We start from the raw sequence: 21,754 nt of genomic DNA on the forward strand, positions 1-21,754 counted from the left end.
TCCCCCACCTAAAATATTGGGGGGATATGTCCCCCCGTCCCCCCCCCATGATCGCCGCCCATGTATGATATTGGGGGGGGGGGTTAATCGAAGTCTTTGTCCCGTTTTCCTTCACCAGGACATGTCAGAGAGGGAATTTACCATTCACGCACAGGATCATCACTAAATACGTGTAACACAACTGAGTGTTCCTAACTTCCCTCCTGATATCCGGACATACTATTGTACAAAGTATTCAGAATCATCTCAACGATGTATTGACTATATTTTTCATGACTATATTAATGTATATTTTATTACTCATCCATCTGAATAATTCACTTCGTCACCATGGAGACATGAGGAAGGACACGAGGGAGGTGGTGGGAGATAGACGCCACGGGGCAAAGTGGGCGAACTGAGCCGGAACGCGTGGGTGGGGGAGGAGGAAATCTCGCCGGAGAGGATTGTCATAATTATCATCCCAAGCTTCATCATTTACTTCGTGTTTCCTATAAATATTAACAACAAATTTATCTGTAAAACAAAGAATAGAAACGATGAGTCGGTCTGTCGAGGTACATATATATATCTTTATTCCAATCTCTAGCAGCACCAGCAATAACTTCATTCATATTCATTATCGATGTGTGCATATTGACGTCACCGCGTTCATATACCTCCCTCTATTATATTTATCTCAACTCTTAGCCTTTACCATTAGTACCTGTTCTACCATTTGCGTACTGTCATTCTCTCTTCTAATATCCTTCTCATTTAATATTCTACTACAGCTGTATTTGCTTGTTTCCGTATCCTTGCACGATATTGTAAAGAGAGATTTTATTTCGCTCAACGGGGGATTTTGAATAATCCGGGAATTTCCCTTGCATGTAAATGGAACGCCAAGGAGAAAATGCGTTTCCGATTCATTATTCAAACGTGTGGATAAACTAATAGCCCCTTCTTGGAAACTTACACATTTAAGAGTATGTATAGTAACTATTTAACATAATAAAATTAAACGATGGCGGTAAAATGACAAAAATACCTGTCAAATATCTTAATTTTTAACAACATATTTGACTTCTCCTATAACAAATCTATCAGAAAAATGAAGAAAAAAAGAATGTAAGGGTAATTTAATGGGCTTATTTAATAACTTAACAGACACATTGTGTAATTAGATATGTAATTCCATTGAGAAAATGGCATCAAAATGATTACTGTATTAACGTCTCAGGAAAGACAACTAAATTTCCAAGATATGAAAAAAAAATTATATATTTTTTTCTCTCGCAAAAGTTAGCATAGGTCACTTGAACCTTGATAATCTGGTTCGATTTTCTCAGAAAAAAATATAAAAAACCAATTTCTACACATTTCAGGTGTACAATGTCATCATGTTATGTGTGTATATGTGTGTGTAGGAAAACCAAGTGGTGTGGTCTCCATCTAATGAATCTGACCAAAGTTAGACCAAAGGTAGGAATTTCCAGTCTATCAAAAAACGGTGCGTTGCTTAGCAACAGGTTGGGCGGATCAAACTGCAATGAAATCGAAACACATTTACTTTTTATTAATATGTGGAACAACTCCCAGATATGAGGATGTAGGAAATTGTTGAACATGGCTACACAGTTTGTGTTTACATTTTTTATGATTTCAGCTTTTTTTGACGAGGAAATCCTTCGAAGGCAATGCAAATTTGTTTGTTTCGTTTGGATGGATTGAAATCACCAATGGTGCCAATATCAACATGTTGTCATGACTGATGGATCGATCTACTAATAGATTTAGTTAATATATTTTACAGATAATTAAAAACAACTGCCATCGGTGAAGGTAAAAATTTCCAATCGAACTTTCAGCTCTTATGAAAATAACCTTTAATCCGTCAGAGAGGCTCAATAAACAAAGTGACTGGATTGACCAAATGCATCACACCCTTTAGTTGAGGTTAAAATACACCATTTGATGGGTTATGATATATAAATCAAACCATGCATTGACATGCATTACAGTAAGAACTTGTCTGAGGAGTGATGTCATTGCATTATATGCCTTAAAGGAGCAATCCGGACATTTAATCATGATATACAGTTACATTTTTGGCAAAATTGGATTGTAAACTAAAGTGGTACAATAAATTGTAACTGGTCCCACAGCGACCACTTCTGGAGACATTTTCGAGGATAAATCTTAATTCTGTTATTGGAGTACTACATTTCTATAACCCAATGGGTTTACAATCATATTAAAAATTGACTACTCCCAAAGGACAGCTAGCGATCAGCTCACAGCTCCCTATGTATGCTACAGTGTATAAGGCCATCTCTCTTCACTATAAACCATGTCATACCAGCCACTCACTTTCTGACCATTCTTCTCAACCGATATACCATTGACCAACTTTTGTTATTTATTTCCGTTACGAAAAGTACAAAGATTGAAAACATACAAATAAACGTATATTGCACACACTGTGCACAATTTAATACCACAAAAATAAATAATTCCATAAAAATCCCTGGCAGGGAGTCAATGACAGGTGAGTGCAGTGAAGGTAGGTAAATTTGACAGAACCCTAGTTAGGCTAATCTAGGCCTTGTCAGAAATATGGGATTACTAACATTGACATAACCGTATGAGCAGTGCATATATGCATTCAGCAGAAACTAGGCTTAGTAATGAGATACTAACAATAATATCATTGTATGAGTAGTGCATGCATGGTGAATTCAGCAGTACCTTGGTATAGTAACATTGGAAACTAACATTGACATAACTGTATGAGCAGTGGCATCTATGCATTCAGCAGAACCTAGGCTTTAGTAATGAGATACTAACAATACTAAATCATTGTATGAGTAGTGCATGTATGGTGAATTCAGCAGTACCTATAGGCCTAGTAATATGGGATACTAACATTGACATAACTGTATGAGCAGTGCAGCAGAACCTAGGCTTAGTAATGAGATACTATAACAATAATATCATTGTATGAGTAGTGCATGTGTGAATTCAGCAGTACCTAGGTATAGTAATATGGGATACTAACATTGACATAACCGTATGAGCAGTGGCATCTATGCATTCAGCAGAACCTAGGCTTAGTAATGAGATACTAAAAATACTAAATCATTGTATGAGTAGAGCATGTATGGTGAATTCAGCAGTACCTATAGGCCTAGTAATATGGGATACTAACATTGACATAACTGTATGAGCAGTGCAGCAGAACCTAGGCTTAGTAATGAGATACTATAACAATAATATCATTGTATGAGTAGTGCATGTGTGAATTCAGCAGTACCTAGGTATAGTAATATGGGATACTAACATTGACATAACCGTATGAGCAGTGGCATCTATGCATTCAGCAGAACCTAGGCTTAGTAATGAGATACTAACAATACTATCTTTTTATGGGTACAGCATGTATGGTGAATTCAACTGTACCTACAATCCTCGACAAAAATGATGGGACAGTATGAGCAACAACGAGCGATATTGGCTTAAGCGCACCCCCTTCCCCCCGTTCAATGTTGTAGCCAAAAGCGCTCAGAAACTGCAACATCGATACAGGGAGTGGGGTGTCCCATCTATTTTTGTCGAAGATTCAATCCTCGACAAAAATGATGGGACAGTATGAGCAACAACGAGCGATATTGGCTTAAGCGCACCCCCTTCCCCCCATTCAATGTTGTAGCCAAAAGCGCTCAGAAACTGCAACATTGATACGGGGAGTGGGGTGTCCCATCTATATTTGTCGAAGATTGTAGGCCTAGTAATATGGCTTACTAACATTGACATAACTGTATGAGCAGTGTATATGAAAGTCACAATCAGCAAAACTTGCTAACCTTGCAGGACTTGATACTAACATTGACATCACTGTATAAATAGTGCATGGAGTTACATTCAGTAGAACTTACTAACCTTGTAAAACTTAGTAAATTTGCAACATTGACATCACTGCATCTGAAGTATATGTATGGTGATCTCAAACGAACAAAACAATGACATCATTTTAATGATGTAGCACAAAATAATTTAGCCAAACCTATTACCTTAGCTAGAAAAACATTGACATATCGTTGTATGATGTGCAGTTATGAAGTGCGTACATATACAGTATGCTAGTAAGCAAAGCCTAAGCTACTAGTATGAATGTTGTTTACGTGATTTCTTTAGTGATCCTATACTAGTTAACATAGTAGACATTATTGTATGGGCAGTGAATATAATACCAATTTACCAGAATTAACAGCTAAATAAGTCCTTAAGTAGGATAGATGCTAAAACTGACATGATAGTTTGTGCAATGGATGAAGTAGGTTATACATCAAGCAGAACCAAGGCTAAGGTATTTAAATACGCTGCTTGCATTGACGTCATGATTTATTACTACATGTTTGATCATAACACTGATGTGTGATGAAAAATGTAGAACTAACAGTTATAATAAGTATGATACATGTTTTCTACAGTGACATTGTTGAACTTGCAGCAAAATTTAGCACAAGACTAAACTAGGCTATTGATTTAAAGGTAGTCAGTATAGGTCCCAAATTATAGCACGCTATAATTGCTAGACGTTTTCAAATAGTACTTTCCTGGAGATCTTTACTCTCCAAATTGTTCTCAGACATTGTTAAGTAACACACAGGATGACCGAATGTCCCAGTTAGGAAAATTTCCTCAAGGTTGTAATAAAAACAGTTTAAGAATTTTTGACCACAGGTGACCATATTTGAATATCTAGCATATTTGGGGCCAATACAGCATACCTTTAAGCAGTTGAGCTAAGGTCAATTCTGCAGTTCAAAACCTTAAAAGTACAAAATCTAAACACTTCCATGATTGTTTGTTCAGTAAATGCAGTAAAAATTCAGCAGATATGTTTCTAATAAAATTCATCAGTTTTTATAAAGATTGTGCAGAAAATCCAAACAACCTGATCGTCTGTCAGAGTCCTGTCCCGTAAACACCGAGACTGTAACCCATACGAAACTGTTACGGCAGCGTAACGACACATAGGGTTTCACAAGTTCCTTTGAATGGGAATAGGTACCAGACATGACCTCAGTTAAAGGGAAAAGTTCAGTAGAACCTTACTTGGCTCATGTATGATTGTAAATGTGGTATACCAGTACATTCAGTAGAAACTAGGCACAAGATCTTAACATAAATATATGTGCAGTAAAATGATAAAAATGCGATAAAAGGTCTGCTGAATCTTGCTTGGCAGAACTGTAATGACATACTCTTCACATACACATACTTAAGTAAGTGCACAGTGGACATATGATAAATTAAGCATCACTGAAGATTAACCAGTTTACTACGAGTCAAGCAACCCGTATGTGACAAACTGAACTTGTATGAATATCATTAAAAAATTCCATATTTAACTGACTTTTTTTTTGCATGAGCAATTCATGAAAATCAAAAGCAGTAACCATTCAAAAATTGAAAGAAGAACACATCCAGATCCCACCGACATTTAACCCTTCATAGATAGTTGCAGAAATCAGAGGCAGTCATGAATAGAGTCTTTTTAAAACAAACAACCTATCAAAAGGGCTCTCTTCTCTAAACCAGTCAAACTGTTTTAAAGGGGATAAGAACAATTTCTTTTTAGTTTGTCATTTGAGTTTTGATTAATGACTACTGCAATCAGTCAACTGCTTCACTTACAAACCACCAAGTATTGTAAATAAGTTGCTAATTTCAATTATGTTAGTTCTGAACTTCCTTGTAGAAATGTAAGCTTCTGGCCTCACAGGTACTGATCGGACCAGCTTCAACTTTTGAAAACTGCTTTCACAAATACAAATATCGACAAGGATGAGACACTAGTGATTTGAAAAAAAAAAACAGAAGAAGAACAAGGAAAAATCCTGCCAAATAGAAGATTGTCTGACCCCTATTGGTTCCCCACAGATAAATAGCTGACCAATCGGATCGTGTAAACCAGACATACACAGACATCATGTTGGCATTAGGCATGTTTCTGTCACGATAAGACCAAAATCTGCCTGCAAAACTAATTATACTCAATCACCGCTGTGTTATAATTATCAACATATCGTGACCGTGACACATAAATCATCTATAACGCTATACAATTCACCAAAAGTGTAAAATTTTGAACCAACAAATGAGTTCCAGGTGCACTCTGGACCAGCCAGATGATTAAAAATGCACAAATAGTAAATCCCGTCTTTGAGGCCAAGAAGGAAGTTTCTGACCCATTTAAAGCACAGCTCCCTTAATTCTCAACCGCCCACTCTTCTCAGTGATGGAACATTCCAAATTATCTTTTCTCAGTGAGATGAAACAATCAAATTTTTTTTCTTTTGAATACCATGGCATTCCTTTCTTTTGCTTGGTTAAACTTAAATTTCTATTGAGAGAATTGAATCAAATCCTAATTCCAGCTCTTCAGCTATTCTTTACTAAAACCCACTGTTGTGTCTTCTGTATGAATGGACTGTAATGCTGCTTCAACTATCTACAACATTCTGTTGAAATCAACAGTTGCAACATATTAATCCAACAAACAATTCAGATGCCATGCTTTCTAAAAGGCTTCTCCATCCTTTCTTTTGTAGCTATTAAAAGTTTTTTGTGTTTGTTTAATCAACTAAACATCAACAACCTACTGGATACTAGTACCAGTGCAATATCATTAATACCTAGATTGCAGAAAGGACGTAAATTTTTGCAAGGTAAGCTACCTTAAAAAAACCCATTTCCACAAACTTTTCACTTCACCAAAGGTCTTCAATGGTATTATTATCCATCACACAAAATGACAGATTCCCAGTTTTAAAAACATATTACACTTGTACATACTAAAATGAGCATTTTTGTACAAACTAAAAGATGAAAACATCAAAAGTAAAATCACTAGGATTACCTATTGATATATCGTGTAAGGTTTTGCGATGTAAATTCTGAACAAATTCCTAGTTTTAAAATTATTTTCACTCCTAAATTGTGAAAATGATTCCATTGCTGACTTCTTGTAAGCTTGAGAGTGATGATTTCAAATCTGCCTCAGACTGAGAAAGATAGTAAACAAACCCTTCTATTTTGAGACATTACAGACATGTTTTGTCACCATTCCCTCAATTTTGTTAGTTTTTATTACAGACACTTCTCAGACTCACTTCCTCTTTAGTGTTCTGACACCTTTTACTGTTCTAACCAATTTAATTGCAATAACTGACACAGGTATTAAGAAAAGTAGTCCTAAATATTTGATCTTTCCTACTAAAATGATATACTGTTAAAATCACATTTCAAAGTGCTTGGCACTTTCACAATGACAAGGGAAAAGAAATAATAAAAAATTTAAAAATCCAAATCTCATGACGGAGGCTTGTAAAGAAATGATCGTGGACTCTGTGACAATAATCAGCTTCTCCTCCACATGACAACAATGATTAATATCTGATCTATTCATGATGGCAGAAAGAATCCATAATCCATAGATATATCTTGAATGATGGCTGGATATCAATAAAGGAGTAATAATCAAGTTAAGAACATGTTGTACACACAAGGTTTATAAAACTAACAAAAGTTGTAAACATATGTACATGATCTGCAAAACCATCAATAGACCAACTACTTGGACAAATATTCACACTAAGTATCCAATAGATATCAGCAAACCGATAGAAAACTCTGACTAAAAAACTTTTTTTTAAGATCATGAAAATAGACTTCAGCTGTATTCAACAATTAACTTCTTGCAGCTGCCAGAGAAGGTTTTTAAAAGTACTTCTTTAATACTCCATACACCCTTTCAAATGTATCACCAAAAGCATTGCTACACTCTCCCCTTCTAAAATTTTGTCTTTCGCTCTCTTTCCTCATTATGAACTGACAACGTCATTCCATTTATACCATCAACCAATCAACTACCACTGTTCCTTAGATTTCATTGCCACAATATAGCAAAATGGAAAACAGTCTCCTGGATAAGTGTTAAAACAAACTTCAACCCTAAAAATAGATGCTGATGATATGCCAATTTAGACCTACCATATAGTATGATTGATTTTACATAGGTATTTATGGTGAGACAGATAGTTGATTGTGTATATATATACAATAGAACATCATCTTCTTTATACAACAAAATAATTGAAATTAATTGCGAGTCACAGAGAGTAAACATAACTGATGCAATACCATTTACAATGGACCAAGATCATCATTGAAATATAGATATATTTATATATATATATATGTAAAAAGAAAAAAAAAACAAAGTGCTGATGTTGCAAATATAGAATAGTTCACAAATTTATCATTACATAAGATAAGCTGTCTACAGAAAAAAAAAAGAAGAAGAAGAATGTAACAAACAGAGTGAAAACTAAACTTTTCAAAGAGGGCGAATGATGGACATGATCACCTCTCTTCATCCAATCTATCTGTTTGTGTAGCAACAGACCACTAGAACACCCAATCATCCACTGTACAACAACTCAACAATTCACAGTTGAAGAGCCATGGGCCTCTATGCCGCTAAAGCTGCTTTCGTCAATCAGCTGCGAAAACGCCCTGATCAAAGCCAAACAACTGCCAACAATTGGCAGTTGGGAAAATGTGGTACCCAGAGGAGACAGGTGGCCGATCTCAACCATTAGTCGCAGGTGAGAAGGCCCTCTCCTGCACCATACTGGGCCCAGCCCCTGGTGGAGGTACTGGTGACTGACGGCGAAGGAGGTCACCCTCGTTTGGGTGTTTACTCTGCTTGTGCTCCTCAAGCTCCGATGCTGTCTTGAATCTTCTCTTCTTGCACAAGGCGCATTTGTAAGCTTTCCAACCTGTGAGAGAGAAGTAATCAAAGCTCCCATCTGGGTTGTAACTGTGCTTTATTCGCTCTTCCTCATCCCTGTCCAGCTTTCTCTTCCTCTCTGGAATCTCCCGGTAGATGTTAAAGGTTGATTTCCTGCTACGTTTCTTTACCTCTGATCCCTCTCCATCTTTTGCTCCAACTTCATCTTCTTCCCTGGAGGAATGGGATGGGGAGCCTTCATTATGGGCAACCATAGGGTGCTCTGATCCGTATAACGATGATGCACCACCGACAGCACGCTGAACTTGTCTTGTGATGTCATCCACATGTGCTAGATCTTGACTGCTCTCTGCATTTCTCAGATCCAGTCCTCGATGATAGCGGTAACCCTCAGGACTAGGTTGTCCAGAGCCGCTGGCTTGAGAACCAGGTGATGCTGCAGACTGATCATGGTAAAGACCAAAACTACCGTGAGATTGCAAGCTACCATTTGGTGGCCATGGGATCATCATGGGATGATGTAACTGTCTCCTGGTGATATCTCCCATCCCTGGCATGTAGTATCCTGGATGACTCATATCAGCATCTGCACTATGAGAAGATCCTGAGAGAGTTGGTCTACCTATATTCCGTTTAGGCTTTCCACCCTTTTGAAGGTACTTGTAAAGGACAGAGTCTTCAGTTGGTGGAGGACCACTAGATGGTAAAATGGATGGAACCTCTTCTGATCTGGATCGAATTGGCCCTCCTCTGTAGTCAGGATGGTTATGATGGCCTGGAGGAGCTAAAGAGCGATACATACTGGATGCATCACCATCCCATGACCGTGGTTGGTAAACCAGACCATGGTACCCATGCGGCCAATAGGAAGGCACAGGGAGATGCTGACTGACCTGGATGGATGGCACCCTTGGGGTACCACCTGCAGCTGGAGGTGTCTGGTGAGGATACTCTTTGACTAGTGGTCTTGCCTCTGGATTCTGAGAGATTTCTCCTTCACTTATGCTGTGACTTCTAACCCTGACAGATCTACTCATAGGCTGTGGCTCTGAATTGATCTCCATACTTCTACTAGTTTCCAGCACGCTTCTCTCGTGTCCTAAGGTGTGTAATCCTCCTTCTCTGCCACGACTTACTAAATCTCTCAAGGTAGCAGGAGGATAAACATCTGGTTGTTGAGGTATGGGTGATTGCTGTAAATTTTTCTTTTCACCTGTGGAATGTTCTCCATGTTGCATGTGTCCATTAGGGCTATCCCGCCTTACTGCTCTCTCATCATGAACAACATCTTCCTGACTCCTTGAATGTCCTCTTGAAGAGTCATGTTCTGAGACATCAATACCAGAGCCCCTTGATTCATCCTCTTCATTTTCGCAGTCTGGTAAATCTACTGTTGCCTGTCGCCTAAGGACACCCCTTCCTCCAGATTCAGATGGTGTCAATGAATTTTGCCTCCAGGGATGCGTACCTGTCGAAATTCCATTTGGTTTATCAGCTGCCTCTACGGTACTTGATCTTGGTATAGGAGGAGAATCTGAGTGGATAATTTCAATTCCATCTGAATCTTCGATGGTGATCTCATTATTCTCACCATCACCATCCTCAGAGAGTGACCCTCTAGAACCCCCAGATGGCATGCCTATAGCTGGGCTGACAGGTTCAAGCTTGATGGACATTCCTCTGGAGTGATTATCTGGACGTTGGGCTCCGGGGGTTGGAGATGCTACCTGCTCAGGAGAGTGTTCCATGTCGTTTTGATTCTCCAACGAGCTCTCATGTGACAGGTGAGCATGATTTGAATCTGTCTCTGTGCTTTCACAGAAGCGAGTAGTAGTGCTTGGATGGCAGATACTTCCAGCAGATTGCATTCTCTCCAAGTTTCCTTCAGACGCATTAACAATATTGCCATGCTGGTCCTCCCCTGAAACCAATCCAGAAGATGCACTTCTCTCAAGACTCTGAAAGAAGAGTAGAAAGGAAAAGTTTTTTACCAAAATGTAGTCACTGAATACCATCCATGTCTGGCCATTGTAGGCAGACAGACCTCATGCAACATATAATAATTTACAATAACTGGGCAACATTCTTCAGACATTGTGTACCCATGTCACATTTGCCCATGCAAGCATAAATGTAGCACAGTTTACTTCGACTGCCCAGCTTTATATAATATGTAATCACAGCATTACAAATTAGCTGACTTGATACAAACGTTATGCTAATGGGATATGTCAAAGTTCTGTGTTACCTGCAGGTCATTATACTTTGGTGCATGCATCAAAAGTTACAATGAGGAAGCTATCAAACAGGCTTGTCACTTTTAAGATGAATCTCTTTGGAAGCAAACTTTAGTTTATCTATAAAGATAACAATGAACACAAATTGTGTGATAAAGTCAAGGAAGAACTATGATCACACTGTTGACTAAACACTGCACCTTACTTACATTAATGTATTTACATTTCATGTTACCACGGAAACAATAGACGTGTGTAATATTTGTCTACAACACAATTGAAAGACAGATTTAAAGGGAAAGGTGTTCAGTGGCAATTCTCAAGCATGCTGTATGTGATAAACGTTATTCGGGTCAATGTAGAAATGCCAGTTTCTAGTGCTATCATTGCTATAAATTGGCATTCTTGTACATAAGTGCTATTTGTACTGTATAAACTTTATATAAATTAAATTACTGTTAAGTATTACACGGTCGGCAAAACACTTAGTGGTACAGTGCATCCCTGCCCTCACATTAAAGTTGAAAGTTTACTTCTCTATTTGAAACCCTGACCAATTAGGATATAAGAAAACAATTGTTTTAACATTGCACGTTAACATCCTTGCAGTAGATTCGATATTCGATATTCGAGTTTCTTCAGTTTTGTTTTGTTTAACTTTTGTATTAACACATCACAAAAAAACTTAAAACAGTTCTGGGTTACTGCTAAGTTAACTGGCATTTTTTCAGGCCGTGCTGAAATCTTGAATCCCTGAAAATACTGAAATCACAAAACAAAATGTACATATCCAACCATCAATAACATGACAGCTTTGTAATGTTGATAACTTAATTACAATCACTTTGGAGTCACAGTACTACTAAGTTCTGTAAGCCAATGATGAGAGTGGTCATACATTATGAACTTTTCAGGGAAATAATTTATACGGTATGCCATGGGATGGATTAAGTGCCTCAGCATTGCAACTAATTTGCTATACAGGTCAAAACTGGTCAGCCTAATACATACAGTACGTACAGTATGTGCCGAATACGTTTCACACCAGGCACTATGTATACTATAAAGTTTATTCAATGTTAAATTGGTGAAAATGTGGTAAAAAAACTGATCAATTCAATATCTACTAGTTCAGAAGAACATGAGATACAGTATCTCCTCGCTCACAAGTTCTTGTTTCTACTTAAAGGCTGTTGTTGGCTAGTTTAGTTACAGATAAATGTTATATAGTTTTGTTTCAAACTTAGGTATTCTTTACTGTGGTAAATGTCCACCTACTACTTATAAAGCAGGCAGTATAGAAAATTTGTTATCTGACAACAATATTAATGACTCATGTTATGTAGAGTGTTGTACGTTTCTATTTTTTAGCTTCCTTGCATCATTGCAAAGAGTTTTGAAATATATTTGGTGCACTATTAAACAGACATTGTTACAAATAGTTACCCTAGTTAATGAATGCATATATTCAAGGAACTGAGATGTTACTTATAGAATTCAGGAAAAAGTCCCTTCTTCCTTGCAGAAGATGGGTTTGGTTCATACACATTACATAAACTAACGCTTCCCTATGGGTATTTAAACATTACCCAGGATACCATACAACATTCATGATCACTTTCATGACATGGCCATTTAGATGAGGCGATATCAGCACGACCGTATCACACAATGAAACTGTGTTAAAGGAAGCATGATGGTCACCACCCCCAAATTACAACATAAACTGGGAAATTTCCACAACCATATGTTGCAATATGTGATGTGGTTAAACAATGAAGGAAAAGTTACACATCACTTGACCTCAATTTTGACACATAATTTTTCAGGGTATTGGATCAAAAGGGTAATTATATAACTTGTTAAACAATAAAGAAAAGTTACACATCACTTAACTTCAATTTTGACACATTTTTTGGGATATTGGATCAAAAGGGTAATTATATAATATGTTCATATGGTGCAAGCAAATGTCTACCACATTTAATATCATTGGGTTCCAATTAATACATGTATATATACTGTATTTGGACACTACATGCCTTACATATATATAAAGCTTAGTTGGAATGACACTGAGTTACAAACCTAACTCAAAGGCTTTAACAAGAAGAAAGAGAAACAGAAAGCGGGCAAAAAAAAAACTTTTCTTGAACATCGAAGGATCAAAGTGAACTTAAAGTAGATGTTGGTACGAGCCATTGACAATATGGCATGTGTATGTATGTCATTTGTGGTGTCCTGCATACCATTAAAGCATGCTTAATAGCTTACAGTGTATTTACGATGGGCCATTCCAGTAGTTATTTAAGCTCATTGTGATTGTTTACTTAAATTTCCAGTTGTTAAACTGCTCACTTGTATGCACATATTTGTTAAGTACAGTGCAGTGCAAACCTTTATTGCAATTAACAGCATACTTAATTATTTTGATAATAATAAACAAAGTTAAAAACTAGAGTCACTCTTTAAACAACTAGCTCTTTTATGTTCAAGAATTATGTATATATTTAAAAAGCAGTTAAGTTTCTTTTCTAAACAATTGTTTACACATTGATTTGTTTATCATGGTCTCCCTGCACTATGGACTTGAAGTAGGTGCCATAATCACCCCACTTCAAACACATGGGAACTACCTATGGGGTACACTGAAATCATATTATAATGGCCACTCAAGATGGAGAACTATACTGGCATTCATCAATGCACACTTGTCCACTATGCAGGTCCCAGCCCGAGTTACTATCCACTTAGGCCTAGGAGGCGGGGGGGGGGGAGGGGGGAAGGCTGCAGCCCCCAACCCAAAATTTTTGTGAAAATTCGGGCAATATGCTGAGAATTTTTCGGGCACCTAATGAAAGAAAACATAATTTGCAATGTGTTTTTCGATGGTTAAGCTGATATTATTATGATCATTATTATTGTAAAGGCTTCCCCAATAATTATAACCAATATGGAAGGGTAATAACACGGCAAATGATTGTTTGTTATTAGCATGCGATGTAATAACCGATGCAAACCTATATAATATGCACATTAACATGTTGAACGCCCAGAGCGTGAAAAATGTTGGTTATATTTTTCGGGCTGCTGCCCCCCGAAATCAATTGGGCTCCTACGCCTATACTATCCAGCAAAAGTGAGAAAACATAGGATCAATATATATATATAGACATTTTCATAGATTGAGATCATGTCGAGATCAGTGCTTCTCAAGTTGTCAATATTAGGATTACAAATATTTTTTTGATATTAATCTTCACACCTGATCAGCCGCATCAATAATATTCCAAATTTGGTTTACTTGTTTGTTCAGGTTGTGCCAATGTCTCTAAGATGCTCACATGAAATTTAATAACTTTGTATCAAGGTATTAGATTTGATTTCTGTCAAAACCCAGGGGGGTCCATCATAACCCCGAAAGCCAACTGGCTTTCTAGTGATTCCTTGCACCAATTTTCTTGTATTTGCCAAGGGGAATAAACAGACCTTGTCTAGATTTTAATAATGCTATTAATGTCCGAGAAATATTTGGAGAGCACTCTTGAAAACTTCTAGCAAGTTTAAGCTTGCTAAAAAATCTGTAGCCAATGCTGATGACCAAAACCGAATGTTCAGATACACGAAGCGAGGTTTTAGATATCTTAAGTAATTTCTCTGAGATAAAATGAGGATCATCAAGTTTAAGTTGTTTAGCATTTGATTTGAAAAGATGGACAGTTTGGATCTGAAATTAAACAGAAAATAGATCAGGAAAGCTATAAAAAATCTCTTCCATCTATGATTCCAATCAAATGTTGTGGCATTTTACAACTTTGGTGGCTGTGACGATTTATCAGTTATTCCATGCAGAGGATTACCTGTATTCAAAGGTTCTTTCAAATGTACTTAGTTAGATGCCACTTTTGACCAGACAATTTCACTTCATTGAGACTTGTCAATGAATCTGAATGTAAATCCTTTGGTATAGAATGCTATTACTGATTTAAAATAAGTACCGATTGTTCTAATTTGACATTTTTTTCTTTGGGGGGGGGGGGGGTGGGTTTTCGGTGGTTACCTACGATAAATGGGTACTGTCTGTCAAACTTGCCTACTCAATTTATGTCTGACAGGCTATTACTAGCTGTCAAGTTTCATACATAATGGTATTAACAATAGCACATTATACAGTTATTGACAATTAAAAGTTGGTGGCTGATCAAAACGGGCTACGGTTGATGGCATACGCATGCAGTTAGTATGTGAACTTGTGTATTATAAACAGACTATAAAGGGAGATGGTTAGAAGCACAGGAAAACTAACTGAACTAAGGATATCCTGTTAGTTTTACATTCAGAGATTGAATCATGTGGCTCTGGTATATATACTATATGCATGTTGCTGGACTGTCGACGACGTACAATAAATTCATCATCACTCGAAGGATAAAATGAAGTATGAAAACAGACTTTACACTTTAGTTAATTTTGAAACCAATAACAAAAAATCCCTTCCACTACTTTCTCTTTCTGTATGCGCTTTATGCATTTTACTGAATTAAATGTAGTGAGTGTTAATATCACACTTTTACCAAAAAAAAATAATCATAATAAAGGGAGGAGGGGGGGGGGCAAAAGTTTTATTGAGCACTTTTTAATTAAAGAGAAAGAGAGGGATGGGAAAATCATAACCAAACTGCTCATCTTTTGCAGTAAGCCAGTGAAGCTAAATGTAATTCATTTATGACTACATTTATAGGAGGAGTAATGTTATATCAACAATATTCGCTTTTAAATGGGCTATGCAGAGCTATACATACAGTTAACACATATAGTGAATATAGTGTCATGATCAGGTTGCAACTTAGGCCTGTACGATAGAATATCTAAATAACCAGGACAGAGTCGTTACGGTCAATATTCAAGTTTATTCTCCAGTTCGCTCTGCCTGGTAAAAAGACCTGCCTATGTCCGTGAACAAGATGTATCGAAGAAATGTGATTGTTATGTGCACTTCTCAGTGACAATTAGCATTCCACTTGAGAAAAAAGCCCATCAAATTTGGCTTTTAAAATAAAGACAATCTTGCCATGAATTGCCAAGAGATGACAATCAAAATTATAAATTGATTGTTAGGCTTCTGAGGTTATAAGGAGAGAACACAGGGTGAGTAAAGTTACATTTGGGGCAAGATGGCTTTAGGACTAAAATTTGTCAAATAATATAGAGATTACACATGGACTACCAAGGGATGATTTTGTGAACAGCCAGTAAAATTCTTGGAAAGATCATTTGAGGGAGTCTTCTGGCTCATTCCCACTCTGGCTACAACATTGAAGTTTAAATATCAGCAAGTCCTTGAAATTCGCTTAAACTGCGACTTTTTTCAGTCTTAAAAGTGTTCCCCCCCCCCCCGGGTGTTTTGTTGTGGTTTCATCAGAATTGCATTTACATGCCTCTTGTATGTGAAAATTGTGTCAACACTGTTTTAGCCTGGGTTTATAAGGCATGTGAATCTTGTGGCCATTATAAAACGTGGCAGAGATCACATATACTGTAAGAGATTGACACATTGACCAAATTTGGGCAAAAGGGCCTATATCCACATAAAATATCCATGCAATTTTGAAATAGTCAAAGGCTACCAAAAGTACTCTACAAAATGATTCAGCAATTCATACCAATAAAGGATCTAATAATATTCCACATCAGTGGCAGATTGGATGAAGCTTCTGCTGCTGCACCAATTTGCAGAGGTATAACATGTCCTCATTTAAGTGCCCTTTCCAACTTTACAACACATTTATTTATAAACGGACATAAAAAAAATATATACAAAAAAAAATATATATATATATATATAAAAAAAAATAAATAAAATATATATATATATATATATATATATATATATATATATAAATATATATATATATATATATATATATATATATATATATATATATATATATATATATATATATATAGATATATACAAAGAAAAAATTGTACAAAATTATTTTTAAGTTCAACCTTTATTTGGAAAATTACCAAATTAATTGAACCGCATTCTTTTGGTGACTAAATCCAGAGTTACGTTTTTATAATTAGGCAAGCGATAACGTCAAACCTACGTCAATGTGATTCCCAGTCCTATAGACCCGGTCTTACGTAAACTTTTCACAATAGAGAGCGCCACAATGGTTCTCACAATAACCTCTTTGTTCTTTTGTGATCCCTGTTTCCTGTTTTAGGAACACAAAGAACAGCGGTCCCCTAACTGTTTAACAGTCCTTTGTGATCAGGTATGAAGAAAGATTGAAAAGAACAAAAGTCATTGAGAAAGGACCTTGTATCAAACTTTCCAAACTTGCAACAGAAGAAGAACAAGGGGGGGGGGGGGGGGGGAATCTTCAAAGAAAAGACCTAGTTCCAAAGACTGCCACTTTTGATGAAGTCAAAAGATACCTGTTTTCTACAATCCAACGGTTCGGTCGCTTCTCGATAGAGAGTTAGGAACTGTTTAATCCAATAAACAAATTTAATTTTTTGTCCTTCAAACTTCACGTACCATTTTTGTTTCACAGTTTGCCAACCCTACATGCCCACATTCAAATTCCTGGCGCGATTTTGCTGAACAAAAGAAAGAGATTATCATACCTTGTACCTGATTCTTTCCTTAGACGGTCAGGAACGGTTTCACTAGATTTTAGCAGATTCACCACAAAATAGCAAATACCTGTTTCCCCCAAATAGTGAAAAATAAATAGACATCTGCAAGCTTTGAGTGACCTGTAAGAGTGCAGTGAACTTACCTTTGTCTTGCTTCTTACAGTTTTCTTTAACTACCGAAGAATCAGAAAGTTATTTTACAACGCTTTGTGTACTTACCACTGAGTGGTTTGGTCTTTCCCTGGCGGCATTAGCAAGGTTTCCCGTACTGGACGACACTCTGCCGTTCCTGGTCTCGCCTGGTCTGACCTCTTCCGTGGAGTCCGTACTCTGTAGCGACTGTTCCCTCCCCTCGCTGCCCATCCGGTTAGCCATGCTCCACACCGGAGGGGAGTTGGTGTAGGAACCGGACTCGCCGAAACAAACCACGATACTCTGCGAGCCGTGGGCTGAATCCAAGTGGCTAGCGAGTTGGGCGCGGTCCTCGAAGACGAAGAGGCACTGCTTGCAGAGGAAGCACCGCCGGGGGAAGTGCACCTCGGACATGTGACTGGCGATGACGTGCTCGTGGGGGCTGCAGAAGTTGCATAGTCGGCACTTGTAGACTTGTAAGATGTCAAAGTAGTTGCGGAAGTGTTGGAGCTGAGAGTCGATGACCCTCACCTCCGTGCACGACTCTTGCTCCTCCCTGGTAGTACCCATGTTGGCCTGTTGACTCCAGGGAGAGCTCACTGAAACCTAAAGGACAGAAAACAATAGGAATAAGAACAAATCAATTTGTTAATTAATTAGCACTGTATGTCAATTCACGTATATATGCATGTAATATAGTCAAAAAACAACAGAGAAACGTATGTACGGTGTGTGCTTCTGGTACAGAGTACGACTTTTTGTAAGTGATTGTTTAAGTAGATTTGCCTTCTTTTACCTCTCTTTTTGCCACCAGCAAGTAATTTGAAAAGTAAACTTAATGTCATTGCCATGGTGATCAACCGGTTGAAGAGCTCTACAGAACAACTCTTGTACATGAAATATAACAAAGTGTACAGTAACATGTACAGATACTGCACTTCAACAGAACTTTGCAAAACTGTTTAATCTCACAGCACCTCGGCGGCAAGCTGTACCTAGAGGATGTGAGGATTTGTAACTTCAAAAGGGCTCATGAATGCAACGCTCCCTTACTGTGGAAAATTTTCACTCTGAAATGTTTCAAATTAGCAAATTAGTTACACACACACAGCTAAGTTAGTGTAGGATTATTGCGTAAATTGGATCGATAGCACAAGCCACAGGGATCAAGTTGTCACAAAGTTCTAGCTTGTTCCTTTAATGAGTTCACCGTAAGGGCAATGTTTCCCGGGTAACGATCGTACAATGCACTTGCAGATTAACTCTATTAAAAGACTGTCCAATTAACACAGTTAAAGCATGACTGATGGAGTAAATTAATTGTTCCTCACTGGATCGTAGACATTGAAAGGGGAGTTGCAGACGAGGAATAGTTTTAACCTAGTTAAGTGAGTTGAACCGTTACTTGTTGATCTGTGAAACGTGTCATGAATTTAGCCGCTTTATGTAAATACCGCATGCATCACCTAATCGCCTACGTCATTTACTCCGTCTGCGGTTCATTCCTCACCAGGTGGGAAACGAGCGGAGAACTATTAAGGGCTTGAAAGTAAATTTTGAACACAATAAATGAATTGAACTGTAACGGATTAGTCTTCTTACCTCCCTTTCCTAAATTACTGTATGGACTTAGTTAAGTATATGAGTGAGAAAGAGTGAGAGATGACTGAAGAGGTTGATGTGGGGGGTGGGTGGCGGGTTGGGTTGGGGGGAGGATGTCAATTTTTATTTCCAAATAGCTTATGTTTAATGACACTCACTAAGAAATGGATGCTTTCTACTGAAAAATTCACTGCAGTTAAAATGATTCAAATTATGGCACCATGCTGCATCTTACTGTAGCTCCCTTATCTAAACTATTTCTCATAGAAGTAGGATACCATCTCCCACCTCCCCCCCCCCCCCCAAATAGAACTCTAGCTATAAGAGCCTGATTAAAAGCTAGGTATAGAGGGAGCATCAGGGCACACAATATCAAACATCTTCTACTGTAGTATCCTTGCACACAATATCAATCAACTTATACTGCATTCCCATTAAGTTCTGTTCTTGTTAGCATACATACATTGTACTACAATATTATATATGCAGATTGTAGCTAGATCCTCGCAGGAAATTCTGCTTCTTTGCAATAAATTTATTATACTCATGTCACTCATCAGAATTGATGTAAACAATTTCAATGATTTCCAAACTGTATATAAGCCTCCCTTCAACTGTCAGTTTTGAAAGCACACAAAAGGATATTAAATAACACTGTGATACTTATCAGCTAATTTACATGTGAGACACTAGTGTGATCATGGTGTGCTTTTTTCATGTTCTTTTTCTTCTGATGAATTATGCCAAGTGTACACTGTGGGTATCAAGGGCAAGACCAGGCATGTGCTCAGGAATATAAGAGTGCCAGGAGGATTTGTGCGGTAGTGTGATCCACGTCCCGGGGCAAGGGTCTTAGGGGTGGGGCTACCCCCTACTCTTTGGAAAATCTGTGCAAATGAAGTATGCTTAGATTAGCAAATGGTGTTATCTTTCTCTTATTCTGGCACTAAAACTTCTGTGCCAAGTATCCACCCATATTTTGGTAAAATCTGTGAAATTAATCATCAAGGAAAGTGCCAGGCAGAAATGTTTAAAATGCTGTTTGGTGCTGGGTGGCATTCACAACTGCCGGGCGCAGCCGCCGACCTCCACCGCACGGTATGAGCACATCGCTGCAATACTACTCTCTGCTAAAACATGTAGTACTAATAAAAGTATGTAGATAAAGTTCATACAGTTTGTACATGACTCAAAAAAAAACTGCATTCTGGTTTGGTTCTCCCTACAATAGCAGTGATCAAACATTATTGGAGACAGAGGAAATATTGAGTTACCCAATGACTTTCTATTGTTGAGAAGGCAGGTTATTAACCCAGTGGTCAGTGGTGGGTGCTTTATTTTAAACTTCAAGGAAGAGGATGGATATTGTGGATTTAAGTTTTCAAGTTTGCAGACTACAATCATGTTGTGCATGTGTGTTGTGCATTAATCACTGTTTCACTAAGAAGTGTAACAGGAAATGCAGAGTATGAAATTTTTTGGGTAAGAAAAATTTAAAAAAAAATTCTACACAATGACATTGTTCTTTGATAGCTTGCCAAAATGGGCTAGGTCTATCAAAGCCATGTGCAGATAAAGTAAGGAATGTAAGCAAGGTTACAGCCCAGGTTGACCATGCGCCTTTGTTTGAGACCACGACACTGTTATATAATAGGTAACACCGAGTTTGACATAAGAAGTGTGCCTACGATACTTAAAGTAAGTCGTCAAAAGGTCTCTCATGTACCCTACTTGTTAGTCCCTGGTCATCAATCGGTAAATATTCAATCGGTCAGTAGTGAAAAGTATGCTATAATGTACTTAAAAAGCCAAGAACCAACTACTCGTCTCTCCGGCCCTTAAGTAAGCAATCTTCTAAAGGTCAAGGATTATAGCAGTCAAGAGCACAATTATTTAATGGCTCCAAGTAGCGGCGGTTAAAAAGATCCCATCGGTCGGTTTGGTTAACTCCATGTCGATGATATTTAATACCAAAGGTGATGGTGGGACTCGCTCTGTTTGCCTTTTGTCACCTTTTTGTTGAAACAGACCCCAGAGTGTTGTCAGATAAGGTGTCTTTATGAAGTTTCTAATTGTGTTACAGGGGGATGAGTAAACTCATTTACGACTTAATTATCCAGTAGGCTATTAACGAGGACCTCCGTAGAGTTTTACACGTGTAGTAGTTGAGAGGTCTCCTGACTTACGTTTACGTAAATGCCACTGCAGATTAAACAGTCATCTTTCGTCTTCATCATCATCATCATTATCATCATCTTAAAGTAAAGACCTGTTACGTCAAAGCTCACTAAAACTCTACGCGCCTAGAAATTCAGGCTATGAGCTCGCT

The 21,754-nt window shown here is 37.7% G+C and overlaps 1 protein-coding gene across 3 annotated transcripts in view; it reads right to left on the reverse strand.

The window, feature by feature from the left end:
• Window positions 1–552: 552 nt before the first annotated feature.
• The window catches only part of LOC139965565 (uncharacterized), a 31,080-nt gene continuing 9,878 nt past the window's right edge, over window positions 553–21,754 (reverse strand). The window contains exons 2-4 of one of the 3 annotated variants that reach the window (XR_011792284.1): window positions 17,911–18,429; window positions 3,014–10,761; window positions 553–2,879 (exon numbers count right to left, since the gene is read on the reverse strand). Coding sequence is in view for 1 of the 3 variants with exons in the window: in XM_071968062.1 (XP_071824163.1) it covers window positions 8,641–10,761; window positions 17,911–18,429 (2,640 nt within the window). In the remaining 2 variants the exon portion in view is untranslated. Of the gene's footprint in view, window positions 10,762–17,910; window positions 18,430–21,754 lie in introns of all 3 variants that reach the window. The other 2 variants (XR_011792285.1, XM_071968062.1) reach the window with 2 other exon arrangements.

This window comes from Apostichopus japonicus, chromosome 3, assembly GCF_037975245.1.
Source record: "Apostichopus japonicus isolate 1M-3 chromosome 3, ASM3797524v1, whole genome shotgun sequence".
Taxonomy (NCBI): domain Eukaryota; kingdom Metazoa; phylum Echinodermata; class Holothuroidea; order Aspidochirotida; family Stichopodidae; genus Apostichopus; species Apostichopus japonicus.